The sequence below is a fragment of the Hyperoodon ampullatus genome (assembly GCF_949752795.1).
Source record: "Hyperoodon ampullatus genome assembly, chromosome: 19".
NCBI classification, from domain to species: Eukaryota; Metazoa; Chordata; class Mammalia; order Artiodactyla; family Ziphiidae; genus Hyperoodon; species Hyperoodon ampullatus.
This window is the reverse complement of record NC_136932.1, coordinates 37322113-37339631: the sequence shown is the minus strand read 5'-3', so window position 1 is coordinate 37339631 and position 17519 is coordinate 37322113. Positions and strand designations below refer to the sequence as shown.

The 17519-nt window shown below is 47.0% G+C and overlaps 1 protein-coding gene across 1 annotated transcript in view; it reads left to right on the top strand.

Annotated features, from left to right (window-relative positions):
• Nucleotides 1-11504, top strand: part of USP43 (ubiquitin specific peptidase 43) — a gene marked incomplete at both ends in the record, with an annotated part of 55216 nt that extends 43712 nt beyond the window's left edge. The window contains one exon of the mRNA XM_079724756.1: nucleotides 10459-11504. Coding sequence (XP_079580882.1) covers nucleotides 10459-11504 — 1046 coding nt within the window. The remainder of the gene's footprint in view (nucleotides 1-10458) is intronic.
• Between the last annotated feature and the right edge of the window lie 6015 nt (nucleotides 11505-17519).

Below are 17519 nucleotides of genomic sequence, written 5' to 3'. Positions count from 1 at the left end.
CCAAGGCAGAATTCAAGCTTTCCTTATACTAAAAGGGGAGGGGGTGTGGCTGGTCCTTGCTAACTTCTCGGGGCAGGAATCCTTTGTACTTGCAGCTGCCCAGGTAGGTCTGGTCACAATGTTCCTATAAACCTCCAACAAGAGAATTGTTATATTCTGTTCTGCAACTTTTTATCTCTACATGAATGGGAAAGTGTTATACCTTTAAAGGTCAGAGCCTTGAAAATGGGCTATCAGGTATATTTCAGGCTCTAGGCAACATTCTTTTACAAAAGGTACAGAGCCAGCATGACTGAGATAGGCAACAGAGCACAAGAGTTACAGCTAAAGAAATAGATCCAACATGGAGTCATGTTTGTTCTCTGTTACAGGTTCTCTGCACGCAAGTTTAATTGTACATATGAGAGAGAAAAAGAGAGATTGTTGTCTGTTGACTGTTGACCATTGTCAATAAAAAAGCAAAAGCAGGCATTTGGAAAAGAAATCATGATGGGTAGGGTGGGGAGAACCACTGTATTTCCGAGGGGTTCACGGATGGGCTGGATTTGATCTCAGAGGCTGACCTGGCGAAGTTTGGCTTGATCGTCAGGGGAAGCACTTTGAGTTGTTATAGATTTCCAGATTCTTGAGTTATTTGTGGATTCTCCAAAAATCCACACAAGTTTTGTGGTGAAGACACGTGACAGAGTGTCTTTGGGAAACGTCTGCTGGTGTCCTTCTGCACCCTGATGGGATGCTCCACTTCCCTCATCAAAACCTCTCACATTGTAGGAATAGATTACATTTTGCTTATTTATTCCATTGTGGTTGGATATTGGGGTTGTTTCCGTTTGGGGCTATTACTAGTAGTATGGCTATGACCATTTCTGTTCATGCCTTTCTGTTGTACGTATGTCTGCATTTCTGTTGGCTATTTACCTGGGAGTGAAATTGCTGGGGTGTTCGTGTGTTTATTCGTCAGTTACTTATTTCTTTATACTTTAAGTTACTGTTCTATCAGAGTAGCTAACACAGTTCCTGGTGTGTCCCAGGCTCCTGTTACATATTCGGGAGGGAATAAATATGATGATAGAATTTTTTAAAATAAAATTATTTATTTATTTATTTTTGGCTGCATTGGATCTTCATTGCTACGGGCAGGCTTTCTCTAGTTGCAGCGAGCGGGGGCTACTCTTCGTTGCGGTGCGTGGGCTTCTCACTGCGGTGGCTTCTGTTGTTGTGGAGCACGGGCTCTAGGTGCATGGGCTTGAGTAGTTGTGGCACACAGGCTTAGTAGTTGTGGCTCAAAGCCTCTAGAGCGCAGACTCAGTAGTTGTGGCGCCCGGGCTTAGTTGCTCCGCAGCATGTGGGATCTTCCCAGACCAGGGCTCGAACCCATGTCCCCTGCATTGGCAGGCAGATTCTTAACCACTGCGCCACCAGGGTAGTCCCCTGATGATAGAATTTTAAAGCGGCAGGTGGTTTTAGATTGTCATGGACTCCAACCCTCTGGTTATTATGGTTTATGTATCAAATTTTGGTGAACTATTCCTCCACGTTCAGCATTTTGGCTCCCAATATCTCACTATTAGACAGAATGCTGATTGCACCACCGCCCCCTGCAAATCACAGTGGTCCGATTTCCTTAGAATCCGCTCTGTGTTGGCGTACTATTTCATGCATTATATTCTGACTCACCCTGTCTGGGCGTTTCTTTTCCCTTCACATTTTTATGACTGCACATTTAGGGTAGTGTCTGGTGAACAAAAAAAGGCATTCCTTCCCCAGCATGTCCATCCCCCATCAGCATGAGCCACTGACAAGCTCATAAATTCATCCCAGTTCTGTCCAGAGGCGTAGGACCTTAGGCCATTTCTCAGTTCTCCCAAGAAGAAATGTGTTTCACACCCCTTAAGGAGGCAACTTCAAAAGATGGCCAACTTTTCAGCAGGGTACTCGGACAGGCGTCAGGCACAGCTCCAGAAAACTCCCCAGAGAGACAGAGAGAGCTGGGATGGGAGGAGAAGTAATATTGCAGAATAACTGTCCTCCAGACCCCTGCAGGCATGTTACTTATCTACTTCATTCAGAACTCTGGGAGAGGTGAAATGTTAGCCCTTTTACCAAGGAGAAAGCTGAGCCTCCGACGTAACCAGTCACAAGCTCGCCTGGGAAGTAGTCGGGCTGCAAATAGACCGGCTCCCTCTGGCTGCCAGAGTCCTGGCTCTGTGGCTCTTAGATGTAAATTCCAAATTCAAGGCTATTCCTTTCAGACACTGCCAGAGCCTCCCTTCCAAAGGGAGCATTCCCTCTTGGAGTCTGAATATAATGGTGATAGATTTGAAACCTGTTTGAGAAGCTCTGAGATGGTTGAAAATCCAGCTTTATTTTACTAAGCCCAGGGCAAGATCAAAATCCAGCACATAGGCTTTCAACAATGATTGGTACTGACTCCTCTCCCCACGAGTATGTGGGAGACTTTTTTTTTTACTGTCAAAATGAGTAGAGGGCATGACTGGCATTTAGTCCCCAGGGGGCAGGGATGCTAAATGTCTTGCAATGCCCAGGGATGGTACCATGTGGTACAGACCTGTCCTTCCCAAATGCCAGCAGTCCCCTGTAGAGAAACACTGATAGCTTGGCAACTTCATCCTTCTGGTAGCTCTGGTTATGGGACTTCATAATAACGAAGGCATTTTAAAACGAAAATGAACAGATCCAAGTTTTGTGGGGTATGCAACTTAAATAACTGGGGATGGGTATTGGGAGAGGCTCTATAAGAAAAAGGACAAAGAAATACCTTACTTTTGCAATTGTTGTAAAAACATGACCATGTGAAAAAATTGCTAAAGTCCTTTGCAGAGGAGGGGCCCTGGGACTAAAGCGTTTCAGTGTCAGTGTTCCTGATGGTAAATTTCCTCTATGGCTTTATTGAGCCTCAAAGGTTTTGTTTTTCTTTTTCAGTGCTTTCCAAATAGTATGTTGTTTCAGTTTTGATTTCCTCTTTGATCTAAAGGTTATCTGGGTATCAGGTATTTAAGAGTTTTTGGTCACCCTTTTATTCTTTATGTCTCATTTTATGGATTGTGATCCAAAAATGTGGTTTTCAAAAATGATTCCCTCTTTGTGATCAAGTAACTACATGATGATTATTTTGTCAGTGTTCTGTGTATACACAAAATAATGTACATTGTCTTCTGAGGAATGTGAGCTTTATTAAATTAGGTGAGTTGATTGTTGCATTCAATTTCCCCATGTCTTTGTTTTTTAATTGAAGTACAGTTGATTTATACTGTGTTAGTTTCTGGTGTACAGCAAAGTAATTCAGTTTTAAATATACATATATATATGTTCTTTTTAATGTTCTTTTCCATTATTGAATATAGAATAAGATACTGAATATAGTTCCCTGTGCTATAAAGTACGACCTTGTTGTTTATTTTATATACAGTCGTTTGTATCTGCTAACTCCAAACTCCTAATTTATCCCTCCCCCATCCCCTTTCCTCTTTGGTAACCATAAGTTTGTACTCTATGTCTGTGAGTCTGTTTCTGTTTTGTAAATAAGTTCATTTGTGTCATATTTTAGATTCCACATATAAGTGATACCATATGATAGTTGTCTTTGTCTGACTTACTTCACTTAGTATGATAATCTCTAGGTTCATCCATGTTGCTGCAAATGGCATTATTTCATTCTTTTTTATGACTGAGTGGTATTCTATTGTATATATGTATCACATCTTCTTTATCCATTCATCTGTCGATGGACATTTAGGTTGTTTCCATGTCTTGACTATTGTAAATAGGGCAGCTGTGAACATAAGGGTGCATGTATCTTTTCAAATTAGCTTTTTCTCAGGGTATATGCCCAGGAGTGGAATTGCTGGATCATATGGTAGTTCTGTTTTTAGTTTTTAAAGGAACCTCCATACCGTTCTCCATAGTGGCTGCACCAATTTACATTCCCACCAACAGTGAAGGAGGGTTTCATTTTCTCCACACCCTCTCCAGCATTTATTAACTTTTTAACGATGGCCATTCTGGCCAGCATGACGTGATACCTCATTGTAGTTTTGATTTGCATTTCTCTGATAATTAATGATGTTGAGCATCTTTTTTTTTTTTTTTTTTTTTTTTTGCGGTACGCGGGCCTCTCACTGTTGTGGCCTCTCCCGTTGCGGAGCACAGGCTCCAGGCGCGCAGGCTCAGCGGCCATGGCTCACGGGCCCAGCCGCTCCGCGGCATGTGGGATCTTCCCGGACCGGGGCACGAACCCATGTCCCCTGCATCAGCAGGCGAACTCTCAACCACTGTGCCACCAGGGAAGCCCGAGATTTTTTTTTATTGAACTACAGTTGATTTACGATATCATGTTAGTTTCAGGTATACACAGCACAGTGATTCAGTTATATATATATATTCTTTTTTAAAAAAATAAATTTATTTATTTATTTTTGGTTGCTTTGGGTCTTCGTTGCTGCGGGTGGGTTTTCTCTAGTTGCGGTGAGCAGGGGCTACTCCTTGTTGCAGTGTGTGGGCTTCTCTTGTTGCAGAGCACGGGCTCTAGGCACGGGGGCTTCAGTAGTTGTGGCACATGGGCTCAGTAGTTGTGGCTCATGGGCTCTAGAGCGCAGGCTCAGTAGTTGTGATGCACGGGCTTAGCTGCTCCACGGCATATGGGATCTTCCCAGACCAGGGCTCGAACCTGTGTCCCCTACATTGGCAGGCGGATTCTTAACCGCTGCGCCAACAGGTAAGTCCTATATATATATATATATTCTTCTTTAGATTCTTTTCCTGTATAGGTTATTACAAAATATTGATACAGTTCCCTGTGCTATACAGTAGGGCCTTGTTGGTTATCTATTTGATATATAGTAGTGTATATACATTCATTTCATTAAAAAAAATTTCGATCACTGATTCTTTTTTCTTATTTTTACTGATTTGATCATGTTGCTGTGGTTTCCATTTTCTCCCCTGGTTCGGTGGGAAGTGCTGTTCTTTTCCATCTTGTTAATTCTTACCTTATGCTTCCCTATATTTAAAATCAAAGGCATTTTCCAATTATTATATGGATACGAGAAGCCTGCTATTTCCTGCGAGTCATTCTGTTTCATCACTGCCTTCTCTCTTTCCCCTGATGAGACCTTTTAATGCTTCCGTGTCATTCCCCACAAATGAGAGCTTTGAGCTGCTTTCCCAGGTTCTCTCTGGTCTGTTTCAACAGCACTCCCTCGTCAGTCCCCAGTTCTTAGATTTTGCTGAGATGGTTTCCTCCTCTGTTCCAGACTCTGTTCCTGTCCCAAACACACCAACTTAACTTCATGTAACACATCCTAAGACCACCTGTCCCCTGCGAGGGTGGATGGTACACGATTGCACTGGACACCGCTGTCTGTCTTCTTTTCATCACCTTCTGCCTTCAGATCTCGGTGCTGATTTTTAGTGTTTGGTCAGAATTCTTTTCAGGTATGCATAACATGCTCTTCCTCTGCAGAGCCAGGAATATTTTCCTTTCCCGGGGAGTGAAGGGCAGATAGACTGGTGAAGGGCTCTTGGGTTGCAGTCCTTTTCTTTCGGGCATCTGTGGATGTTTTCCCACGGTCTATGAGGCCCCAGGGTTGCAGGTGAGAAGTTCTTCTTTTTCACATGAGAGTCACTTGTTCTTTCTGGCTGGAAGCTTTTAAAATTCTGTCTTTGACCTTGGAGTTTAGAAATTCTACCAGAATTTGCCTGGGTCTGTGTTTTTTCATCAAACCTGCCTGGGACTCGTGGAGGCTTCTCCTTTTACAGATGCAGACTTTTCTTTAGGGAAATGCTGTTTTTGTTTAATTACTGTCTTGCCTACTTTTCAGATTCCTATTATTTGCCTCTTGGGTCCCCTAGATCTGTCCTCCAAGTCTCCTAGCTTTTCCCTGTGATTTCTATTGCTTTGTCATTTTGCTCTATGGCATGAAACATTGCTTTCACAATTATAAAATTTGTGAAATTTACCAAATGTCATCAATTTCAAGATCATTTCAGGCCACTGATTTGAGTCTTCACAGTGACCCTGCATGCCTTCAGTGCATTTACTGAATTTTAAAACCTGAAAGTCACATTCTTCAGTCTCCTGTTGTTCTACACTTGAATCTCCTTGACAGTTTTATTTTGTCTGTTTTTCTTTAATGGCTCAAAAGGCCCTGTTCTGATGGTTCTCTTTATTCTTTTTTTTTTTTTTAAACAGAGAACAGGAGTATTTATTTATTTATTTATTTAAAATTTATTTATTTATTTATTTATTTATTTTTGGGCTGTGTTGGGTCTTCGTTTCTGTGCGGGGGCTTTCTCTAGTTGTGGCAAGCGGGGGCCCCTCTTCATCGCAGTGCACGGGCCTCTCACTATCGCGGCCTCTCTTGTTGCGGAGCACAGGCTCCAGACGTGCAGGCTCAGTAGTTGTGGCTCACGGGCCTAGTTGCTCCGTGGCATGTGGGATCCTCCCAGACCAGGGCTTGAACCCGTGTCCCCTGCATTAGCAGGCAGATTCTCAACCACTGCGCCACCAGGGAAGCCCCTGGTTCTGTTTATTCTTATTCTCTGACTGCCAGACCCCCTTAGGTGTGTTTTTATTTTTCTGTTTCTGCCTGTCGGGGCTTCCTTCCACCCTCTCCTGAGTGGCCGTGGTTCTTGGAATGATGGACGGGGCAGTGGCCTTGGCTCCTGAGGCAACCTTTCCCCTCGCCAGCCTTGTCCTGCCAGCTCAGTCACAGAAGTGGACCAGGCTCAGCTGTTCTGTGCAGCTTCTCCTTACTTTCTGGGGGACCCGAGAAAAGTTTAGGGGTCGGGCTTGCCCCAGGTTGCACTGTGCAACCAGAGACAGAGATGTCTCCAAATACAGATTGGAGCTTAGACGATGAAGGCCCCTAGTTAGGGCCCTTCTCTCCCTTGGTTACAGCCTTGGAGGGCTCTTTGCTGCTTCCCTGACCCGTCGAGCTTGCCTGTGCCTCAGGGCCTTTGCACTTGCTGCTCCCTCTGCCTGGAACCTGTTATCCCCAGATCTCCACTCAGCTTCCTCCCTTCTCTCAGGTCTCTCCTCACTGAGGACCCTCTATTTCTCCCTTACTCTGCCTTCTTCTTCATCCTAGCTCTTATCTCCACATCCCATGGGATCTATTTTTGCTTTTTTGTCAAGCCCAATAAGGAATAGGCACATTGTACTTTATCCACAGCTGTATCCCCAGCACTGCAAACAGTCCTCGGCACCCAGTAGGCTCTCATTAAATATTTATTGAGTGCATAAGTCGGGGACACCCTTGACGGGACGAGGAAAAGTCTTGTCCTGTTGCAGGTGGGCTGAGGATGGTGAGAAGAGCCCCCACCCCCTGCTCACAGCACACATAGTGAGGACAGGTTGGTGACCGATTTCATTAGCCCAGGAGAAAAAGTCACAGAGGAGCAGATGTGGCATTTCTCAGCACAGCGTCCACCGGCTCCAGGGCCCCTGTGTGGTGGGGTCTGTGCCCCGAGGCTGCCCCGGAGCCATCTGTGTTGAGCAGGGCTCTGGGGGACCTGGGAAGCTCCTAGGGGCTTCCTGGCTTCCTGCTGGCTCCCTGGGGCTTATACAACCTCAGGAAGCACTTAACCATTCATGTCCTCAGTGTGGCTTCAGATTCTAGGCCCTTGCTGGTTCTCAAGCCAGGCTGGGGGTGAGCAAGGCCACGGATTCCATGGTGGGAAAGGAAGCATAGCTCAGGGGTCTCTGAACTCCACCTCTGCCTCTAGCTGCCAGCCTCCCTGGAGGTCTGGCTCCCCAGGGGAAGGGCTTACCATCCCCACCCCCCCCACCCCCCCCGCCCAGAAGCAAGATACTCGGTGAACAGTAAGTGCTGCATCTGCTTGGGTGCTTTCCCATTCGTTTCTCCTCTTAGCCAAAGCTCTTGCTCCCTCTCAGATCCAACAAACAGGATGAAATAAAATCATGATGGCCAAGGTGTTTTCTCACTGCATCTTGAGAAACAGGAGCTGGGCGCTGCTGGGCACCTGTGTTTCCCGTGACATGAGCTGCTGCCCGGTGCTGGGTGCCCGGGAAGAAGGATGGAGAGTGGGTTGAGGCCGTGGCCAAGTCATCTGCCACCTGCCCGGGCTGCAGGCTGGGCCTCCCGTTTTGAAAGGCTGAACGTCACCGCTTTGTGACTCCTAATACAAAGCTCCTCTTTTTCTGCCCTTCCCAGGGCTGCGGACCAGGAACAAAACCTTCCCACATGTCTCAGCCCCCAGAACAGTTTTGTTTTTTTTTTTCCTTCCAAGGTGTGGGAATTTAATGATGGAACAACCACATCAATCGGGACTGGAATTACAAAGTATTTGGGGTGAGATTGTGTCTCTTGGTGGCTAATCTGAAGAAGTTCTTTAAAGAAAAAGAAAAATACCAAAGATTATCTGTGAAAAACCTGAAAGGCAAGATCCGCGGAACCTCAGAGATGCTGTCAGACGCCTGGTGGAGTTGATGGGCTTTCTGCGCCCTCGCCTTCTTGGCACCTCTACTGGCTGACGTCTGTGCGCTTTCCCTGCCGCCGCCTTGGGGACCCCTTGTACCTGCTCCTTTGACTTCCTGAGCCCCCTGCCTGTGCCTCCGAGGACCCCGGTCCCTCTCCATACAGCTCAGAGGTTGGCTTTGGTGGTTGTGGTCCTGGCTCATTTTGGAAGCTGACTTGTGCTCCGTGATGAGAGTGGAGAGGCTGGTGCCCTTGACCCAGGTTGACTGTCCTTGTGCCACGTGGACTTCAGCTGAAGATTTCTTTCTCAGTGGTGGCAGGCATCTCATAAATCAAGTGCCTTAATGGTACAATGGCCAATGGCTTTTTAACTTTTTTTTTCTTTTTAATTGTGTTAAAATATACATAAAAGAGAATTCCCTGGCGGTCCAGTGGTTAGCGCTCTGCTCTTTCATTGCCGAGGTTCCCGGGTTCAATCCCTGGTCGGGGAACTAAGATCCCACAAGCCAGGGGGAAAAAAAACAACCAAAAACACATAACAGACTTTGTTTGCCATCTTAACCATCTTTAAGTGTACAGTTCAGTTGTATGAAGTACATTCACGTTGTTGTGTGGCCTATAACCACCACCATCCCTATAACTCTTTTCATCTGTAAATCTGAAACTATGCGTGTCAAACACCAACTCCCTATTCCCTCCTTCCCCAACCACCTTTATACTTTCTGTCTCCCTGATTTTAGCTGCTCAGAATACTTCATAGAGTGGAATCATGTGTCTTTTTGGTGACTGGCTATTCGGGGTCCCTTGAGATTCCATATGAATTTTAGGATGGGTTTTTCTATTTCTGTCCAAAACCTCACGGCGATTTTCATAGGGATTGCATCGAATCCATAGATCGCTTTGGGTAATATTGGCATTTTAACAATATTAAATCTTCCAGTCCGCGAACACAGGATGCGTTTCCATTTATTTACGTCGTCTTTCATTTCTTTTGGCAGTGTTTTCTAGTTTTCAGTGTACAAGTCACCTCCTTGGTTAAGTTAATGCCTAAGTATTTTATTCTTTTTGATGCTATTGTAAATAGAATTTTTTGGGGTAACTGATTGACTGTGTCTAAAAAAAAAAATACACAACCTGGGTATATGTCTGTTCCCTTTAGAAATGTTGAGATTTAGGAAAGACTTGAGAAGACAATCAGAAATACACAGCACCCCCATGGTTCCTTCTACACCTCCTCATTTTATTTATTTAAGCATGGAGTATTTATTTCTCCATACTTCTTTGTATGTTTTCACATGCACGCATCATGCACATACACACACATCTACACATATACGTGTGTATATATTTTTGCAAGTTGGATTACTCTGTGTTTTTCTAGACTCTATTTCGCCCTTAGCAATATATATCAAAAACATCTTTCTAACTATATACAGATGTTGCAAAACACACAGTGGAGGTATAGCTGGCAGTTCTGATAGAATTAAACACACAATACTTTTCTTTTTCTATTCTTTTCTTTTTCTCTTCTTTTCTTTTTCTTATTTTTAGCCCGAGGTAGAATATCTGAGACTTGTGCATTGGAAAAGTACAAGCACCTAATTTGACCTGAAAAAGCAGGGACTTTTGCTGAGTATTCTGTTTCATGGCCATATATAAAGATGAATGAAAATGATGTTAAATCTTAGGCTAGCTGCCTCAGAGACTGAGTTTTCTCGGGAGTCTGCACTGCCTGGCATGCAGCTACCTTCGTTGGCACTGGCTTGCCCTGTGGCTTCAAATATATAAATGGATTCCATGGAACAGTGGGTGAAAACAGTGATGCTCCTGAGGGCAGAAACCATAATGTCTTGTTCACTGCTGTGTCTCCAGCACCCAGGACAGTGCCTGATCCGTCAGAGGTGCATGGTCAGTGCTTGTTAGACGGACTGGCCTTGCAGCTACTCTTATTGCAGCTGGAGGGATACTAGGGCACTGATGCTCTTGGTGTCTCTTTCAGGAGGCTTGGAGTCCAGGCCTTTGGCACGGGGTGTCCAAGGCCGCAGCATCAGCATGAAGGTGCCCACCCCTTCCCGAGCCAAGCAGGGGACCTTCAAGACCTTGCCCCTCCGGTGGTCTTTTGGCCCCAGGGAGAAACCCCTGGGTGCATCCATCGAGCTGGTAGAGTACTTGGAGTCCAGACGGAGACCTCGGTCCACGAGCCAGTCCATCGTGCCGCTGCTGACGGGCACTGCTGGTGGGGATGAGAAGTCAAACGCCACCCTCTCTGCTAAGGGTGAAGATAGTGGGCGAGCCGGCGACAGAGTGCTGGCCGAAGCGCCCTGCCCCTCGGGCCACCCCGGCCGCTGCACGGTCCCTGGCAACTCACATGGCCCGAACACAGCAAGGAAGCTCAAGGAAAACGCAAGTCTGGATATCAGGCTGCCCAAACAGTCTGACCTGCCCCTCACAGTGATGTCCTCAATGGACGGTGGGAAACGAGCCCAGCCGGAGGGCCAGAGGACCACAAGCTGTAAGGGAAGTGGCCTGGCGGGGAGCAGTGGCCAAACACCCTCTCCCAAGGAGGCTCCCAGCGCTGCGACGTTATCTAGAAACAGTGCAGACGGTTGCCCAAATACCTTTGGCAAGATGAGGGCTAATGTGGAGAGAAGGGACCCCGAGACAGACAGATTCCCACAGGGAAGCCTCACCTTTCTGAGGTCTGTGTTTTGGAAGAGGGAGAGCAGGAAGAGTGACAGGGCAGAGGCGGCGAGTGGCCGGCAGAGCCCAGCTGTGGACGAGCAGGCCCGGGGCTCGTCTCCATCCCTCAGGATTCGAGAGAGCCTGGCCAGGGGCCCGGCCAGCCCCCTGGAGAGGGACGTCCGGTCAGCGCCCAGCTCTCTGCGCCTCCCTCGCAAGGCCGGCAGGCTCCCGAGGGCCGCTGCCCTTGGCACATCACAGAGGAGTGTCCCCGGGGAGCAGACTTCTTTCGGCACCTTGCCAAAGGTGAAGTACCACACGCTCTCCTTAGGTCGGAAGAAAACGTTGCCCGAGTCCAGCTTCTGATGGTGTGTGTTCCACTGACGTGTGGAGCTGGTATCCTTGTGACTCTGCGCTGAGCACCTGTAGGCAGCCTGTGTTGAGAGTGGGATTTGGGGAAGACAGTTGTCTTGTGACCCCTGAAAATAAAAATTTTTTGGTCTCCGCATCTAGATTTCCAACACCGAATTCCAAAAATACCTTATTGGCTGCTTTTATGCCACCAGAACCACAAGAGGGCGTTGGTGGGTCAGCATAACCATTTTGAGGCAAGAACTGCTGTTTTGTTTAAATTTCAGGGCCTGAGTACTTACTACTAAGGAGTGATTGGTTGTGGGCAAAACATAGAGCATAACTCCGTGAGGAAGCCTCGTTAATAAGAATCTTCAGTATCAAATCAAATATTGTTATTGGTTTCTCCTATTTAAACTTTTTTTTGGGGGGGTGGGGAAATAGCGGACTTAACAGGAAAATCTTCTTTTCCTCTTGATTCTTCTCTGGGATAAAGCATTAAGGATGCCAAAAAAAAAAAGTGATAGTGACACTAAAGCAGGATTCTAGGGTAATGAGGTGGGAGAGAAATGGTTGAGATTTTAGGAGAGTATTTAATATATAACAAAATAATTGTATTAAAAGTTTTTCAAGGTATTTAAAAAAGATAACTATTTTGATACTGGGAAAAAAGGAAGTTCTTTTTAAAAAAAATTAACTATGAGATCTATGTACAATTTTAATAAAAGCTCATCTGTGAAACATGCAAATGACTGTCTGAATTATTCAACTTAGACAAATGATCTTGTTTCTGCTGCATAAACTTAGCTCATTGCTTTTTTTTTTTTTACCGTTTAACCATTTTTTTAACATTGAAGTATAGTTGATTTACAATGTCATGTTAGTTTCAGGTGTACAGCACAATGATTCAGTTATACAGATAGATAGATGATAGATAGATGGATAGGTATATTCTTTTTCAGATTCTTTCCCCTTATAGGTTACCACAAAATACTGAGTATAGTTCCCTGTATATACAGTAGGTCCTTATTTGTTATCTAAACTCGTTGCTGTTGATATCAGAAAGCCATTGATTGAGTTGTCTCTGAAAATTCTAAGTACTTTTAATTAAAATGATTTGCTGTTCTCTAAGGAAACAGAAGTCTCCCCAGGTCTCTCTCTGGAGGGCATGTACTTTCAAGGACTAGAGAGTCTGAGCCTGTCTCAACAGACTCTCACTTTGTTACCAACTAGGGTCCTTGGACTCCTTAATCAATAGAAATTGATGAGAGGCCAGAGGAGGAATTCAGGCAAGGCTTTATTGGGACTCGTGCAGCAGCAGGAGGGAGCGAAAACAAGCAACAGGTGCCCTTGCTCACTCTCCGAGGAGGGTAGGCTGCTCCCTTAAATGGGGGAGGCTGGGGGCGGATCAGTGGGTCAGGCCGGAGCGGTGGCTCAGGTGGTCTGCCCACCCCCTTGGTGGTGCCGTGTGCAGGGATCATGTGCAGGACCCTGCTTTTCCTCCCCACCCCTCAGAAGTGGCACTTGGGTTTTGACCTTTTTGTATCTTCTTGTTCATAATTTGCCCCAGCTGCGCCTGCGTGCAGGTATTTTTAGTCTCTTATAGTTTCTTTGTATTCTGTTGCTGGAGGAGATGTTTGTCCAGGTGCAAGCCCTGCAGTAGAGGGTCCCGGGTCCCAGCCTGTCTCAGGTTGACTGTCCTCTGTTTCCTAGAGCTTTGCACACTTTTCAATAGCTCTTCTAACAAATATCCCCTCACTTCTTACAGGGAAGCTGCTAAGGCTGATCCCAGTCCTGGGGCTCGATAGGTGAGGTTACTGGTGAGTCTGTAGTTCAACAGTCCATTTTCTAGAAATACTTCCTTTCTGATAGGAACCATTTGTTTAAGACACCCGACTCCAAAAATTAAGTTTTTCCTCATATGCACGGCACGACTCATTGGTGTGTCTCTGCTACTGTTCTTTTCTTAAGAAGGAAGAATGAGGTTCTTTTTTATTCCCCATGAAAAAGGCTACATAATTTTGAGCAACAGTTCCAAGATAGAAGGAACCGAGATGACAGAAGGAGAAAGCAGGGGGACCTGCCACCTGACCCCAGAGGGCAATGTGTGTATCAGTAGACCCACATGCTTGCATTTCAAAAGAAGTCCGTGTTTTCTTCAAGTCTTAACTGATGCTGGGGAGGACGTAGCTGTCCGTGCCCTCCTGGGTGATGGGAGTCTAGGAGTCCTCCTGCTGTGTCTGGTTCTTTTTCCTCTGTTGACATTCATGTGTCATCTTTCACTCCCATGCTCTTCCTAAGCCCAGCCTCACTTTCTTTGTTCCTTAAGGCATTGGGTTGTGACTCAGATGTGCATCCCCAGCCTTCTCCCTTTCGAATACCTTTGGATATCATGAGCAGGTCCCAATTGTTAGCAGCTTTCTCTGTAATACACCACAGATTGGAGCATTTGCCCTAGGCTATGAATTTGGAATCGAAAGACGCTGGTAGTTATATCTGCCATCCCACATCTTCAACAAGGATGCCTGAAGTTCCTTGGTAACGCTTTCCCTGAGGTTGCTTCCCTGTCGACAGGGACCTGGTAGGGAAGGCTGGGAGAACACAGCATGGAAAAGATTGGGTTACATTTCTGCCCAGATTGGAGGCATGGTTCCAACCTTGACCGTGCATCTGAGTGTACGCTGTGACCATCTGGTCAAGGGATGTTTCAGGAGGAAGCATGGCAGAAATACTTGGATGCTTTTCTCAAACTACAGAGCTGCTTTTGGACATTTGTAAATTGGAGTTTGAGGCAGGTTGAAAGCCATTGAGTCAGATACGAGCATGGCCAGCGATTGAGTTAGCTCAGCCTGGCAGAAATGGTCTCCCATCCTCCTCTGGAAGCCCAGGTACCCTGCCTGGACCTTTCCCTGCTCCTGAGGTCTGGACCCTGGTCTGGTGGTGATAACTCCCTCCTGGCTCCCAGCGTGTTCTCCAGGTCTGAGACTGCTTTGCTTTATCCTCCACTCTCTTCCACTAGCAGAAGGAAGGGTTTGCAAGTCCAGAATCTTGGGCTGGGAAGTCATACTGGCGATGTCAGAAGCTCCAAGGGCCAGAGGAGAAAGAACATCTAGAGGAGAGGAGATCGTAATCTATACAAGTTACAGAATTACAGTTCTGGGAACAAACAGAGGCATATGCTAGCTCCATCCTGCTTTCCAGATCCTGTCAGCAGGACACCACCTGTCGTGAACAGATACAGGGATGGTGAGTTAACCAAGCTCCTGCTGACTTGATTACATCTCTTACTGCAAAAGATAACATGTAACAGTTGCAGCTAACGAACATTTTGATAGCATCTGCAGTGTGTGCAAAACACTTCTAAGGTGCTTCAGATTTGTCCTCCGAAATGTGAGAGGTTGGGTCATTGCCCACCAACTCCTGTCCCCTGCTGGGTGAACAATGCCCCCCCAGGGACATTAACTCTTGTGCAATTCAGGACTGCACCTGCAAGGGTTGAAGGGACCCTCAGGCTTTACAGAAAGTCCCCCAGGGCAGAGAAGTGGAGAGGTGAGCTGGAATGCTGTTGGCAGGTGTGGGAGCCTTCCGTCATAGCTACCGCTGACACTGGGGACAGGGGGTGGGGAGATGGGTCACAGGGCACCAAAAGTATCTGCTAAATCCTCCCGATTCCTCTCTGTTTATATACTTGGACATTTCCCTTTTGGGCAGCAGAGCACCACCTAATCCAGACCAAACTTCCCCCCTGTACCTCAGCCTTTGTAATGGAAACTCCTTGACTGACTTTGCAACCCAGAGTTCCCCCAATACCACTGTTGACCAGGGTACACCAGGAAGGTGGGGGTGATTTGACCCTACATTTGGAAACCTCACCCAGTTCTAAGAAGAAAGGGACTGATAGGTTATTGGTCCTCTTCAGCTGCAAGGGCTCCAGCCATCTCCACCCACGTCCCAGCTCTGCCATTGACCAGCTCTGTGATTTGGGCTTAATTACCTACCCAGCTTTCTGAGCCTATTTTCTTCACCAGTAGAAATGGAACCATTAATATCGGTCTTGGAGGCTTGCTGGTAGCATTGCATAAGGTGACGTGATAAAGTTCCTCATAAGGTAGCAGGTAGGTGGTAAATGCTCAGAAGTTCCCTTGTCTTCTCCAGAGATAAGCATTTACAAAGAAAGGCTTGTTTTGCCTGAAAGTGTGTTCTCCCTTTCTTTTTGTAAGAGCATCTTTTTTTTTTTAATTTAAAAAAAATCATTTATTTATTTATTTTTGGCTGTGTTGGGTCTTCGTTGCTGCATGCGGGCTTTCTCTAGTTGCAGTGAGCGGGGGCTACTGTTCGTTGCGGTGTGCGGGCTTCTCATTGCAGTGGCTTCTCTCATTGTGGAGCATGGGCTCTAGGCGCACAGGCTTCAGTAGTTGCGGCACGCGAGCTCAGTAGTTGTGGCTCACGGGCTCTAGAGCACAGGCTCAGTAGTCGTGGCACACGAGCTTAGTTGCTCCGTGGCATGTGGGAACTTCCCGGACCAGGGATCGAACCCGTGTCCCCTGCATTGGCAGGCGGATTCTCAACCACTGTGCCACTGGGGAAGCCCGTTGTAAGAGCATCTTAATTTTCTCTTGGGAAATCACTCCCTCCCCACTCTGTCCATCAGACAGAGCTGCCCCACGTCTCCAGCCCTGGAATGGGCACGTGGCCCAGGCTTGAGCAATCAGACACACGTGGTGGTTTCAAGATGGCTACATGACCAGGTGGGCGTTGGAACTAGGGGGAAAGAGGAATCTTTTTCTATCTGGCTTCTCAGTCTATAGGATGTGAGCCTGGAGGTATTGGTGTCCATCTTGTTGTGAAGATGGGGAGAGCCTGTTGAGAATGAAGCCCACCCAGGAGAATACGTTGTTGAGAGATGGCAAAACAAAACAAAGAACAAACAAAACAAACAAAAACCCTGAATCCTGGTGGCATCCTTTGCACGCCTAGATCTAACTATACCTGAAATAGAACTTTCTAGTTACTTGGGTGAATCAGTGTTTTGGTTCACTCTGTGGTCTGGGATGGTCACTGGCCTCTGAGGTCCAGTCCTTCTGTGTCCCCAGGGGCCAACCAACCGCCTTCAGGCTGCCCTCCTTCTGCCAAGAGTATCCCACAGAGCATGACCACCCTCATTTTTCTCATCGGTGAAATAGATTTGTCGGCTGTTCCAGTGACTCAGGGTTGATGTGAAGACCAGATGGGATCTTGGAGGGGAATGCTCGTTGGAGGTGATGAATTGCATGCAGTTTTGTGGGCTTGTTACTGCTCTGCTGTGCTGGATTTCTGTTCAGAGGAGGAAGCTATAAAATAGGTTTGGAGCCACAGTGACACCTGGTGGCCATTCCTCTTATTGCATGATGCTTCCCCCCCACCAACTTAAATAAAATTTCCCATATGTTTCAGCCTAAGGGTTGTAGGTTTTCTCATTTGCTAGGCTGGTGAGATGCCCCATCCTGAGAGGGCAGCCAGTCTATGTGGACACAGGGACATCCTAAAGGCAATAGGGGGTATCCATTCAGAGGGAGACCAAAGTCCACGGACCGGAAATTCAGCTCAAGGGAGCTTGGGGGGCCAGCCACTCAGTCCTGCTGTGGCTGCATCCACCTGCAGGTCTCTGACCCTGTTTGGCTGCAGGGACAGCGGAGCAGACCCACTGACACGAAGGTCCTTCTTCCTGAGCCATCATTCAACGTGGTTTTTTTGGGGGAATCCCAGGGGTCTGAGGTCTTCCCCCTCCTTGGAGTCTTCCAGTCTTTACTTTCCCAGAATTCAGCTTGGTGCCCGTGTGGATGCTTCCCAGAGGCAGTCGCTCTCTGCCCGTCCACCCCTACTCCCATCACCAAAGGATGGTTCCCTCAGCCCCACTCCAACCTGAGAGGAGGCAGGGCCCCAAAGAGAGCGGGTCAGGACCCCAGGCCCGGGGCTGGGGCGTGGCGGAGCTAGACCCGGAGCCCAGCCCTGGTGCGACCCCAGGACTGGCTGCCTGCGGCCCTGGCTCCA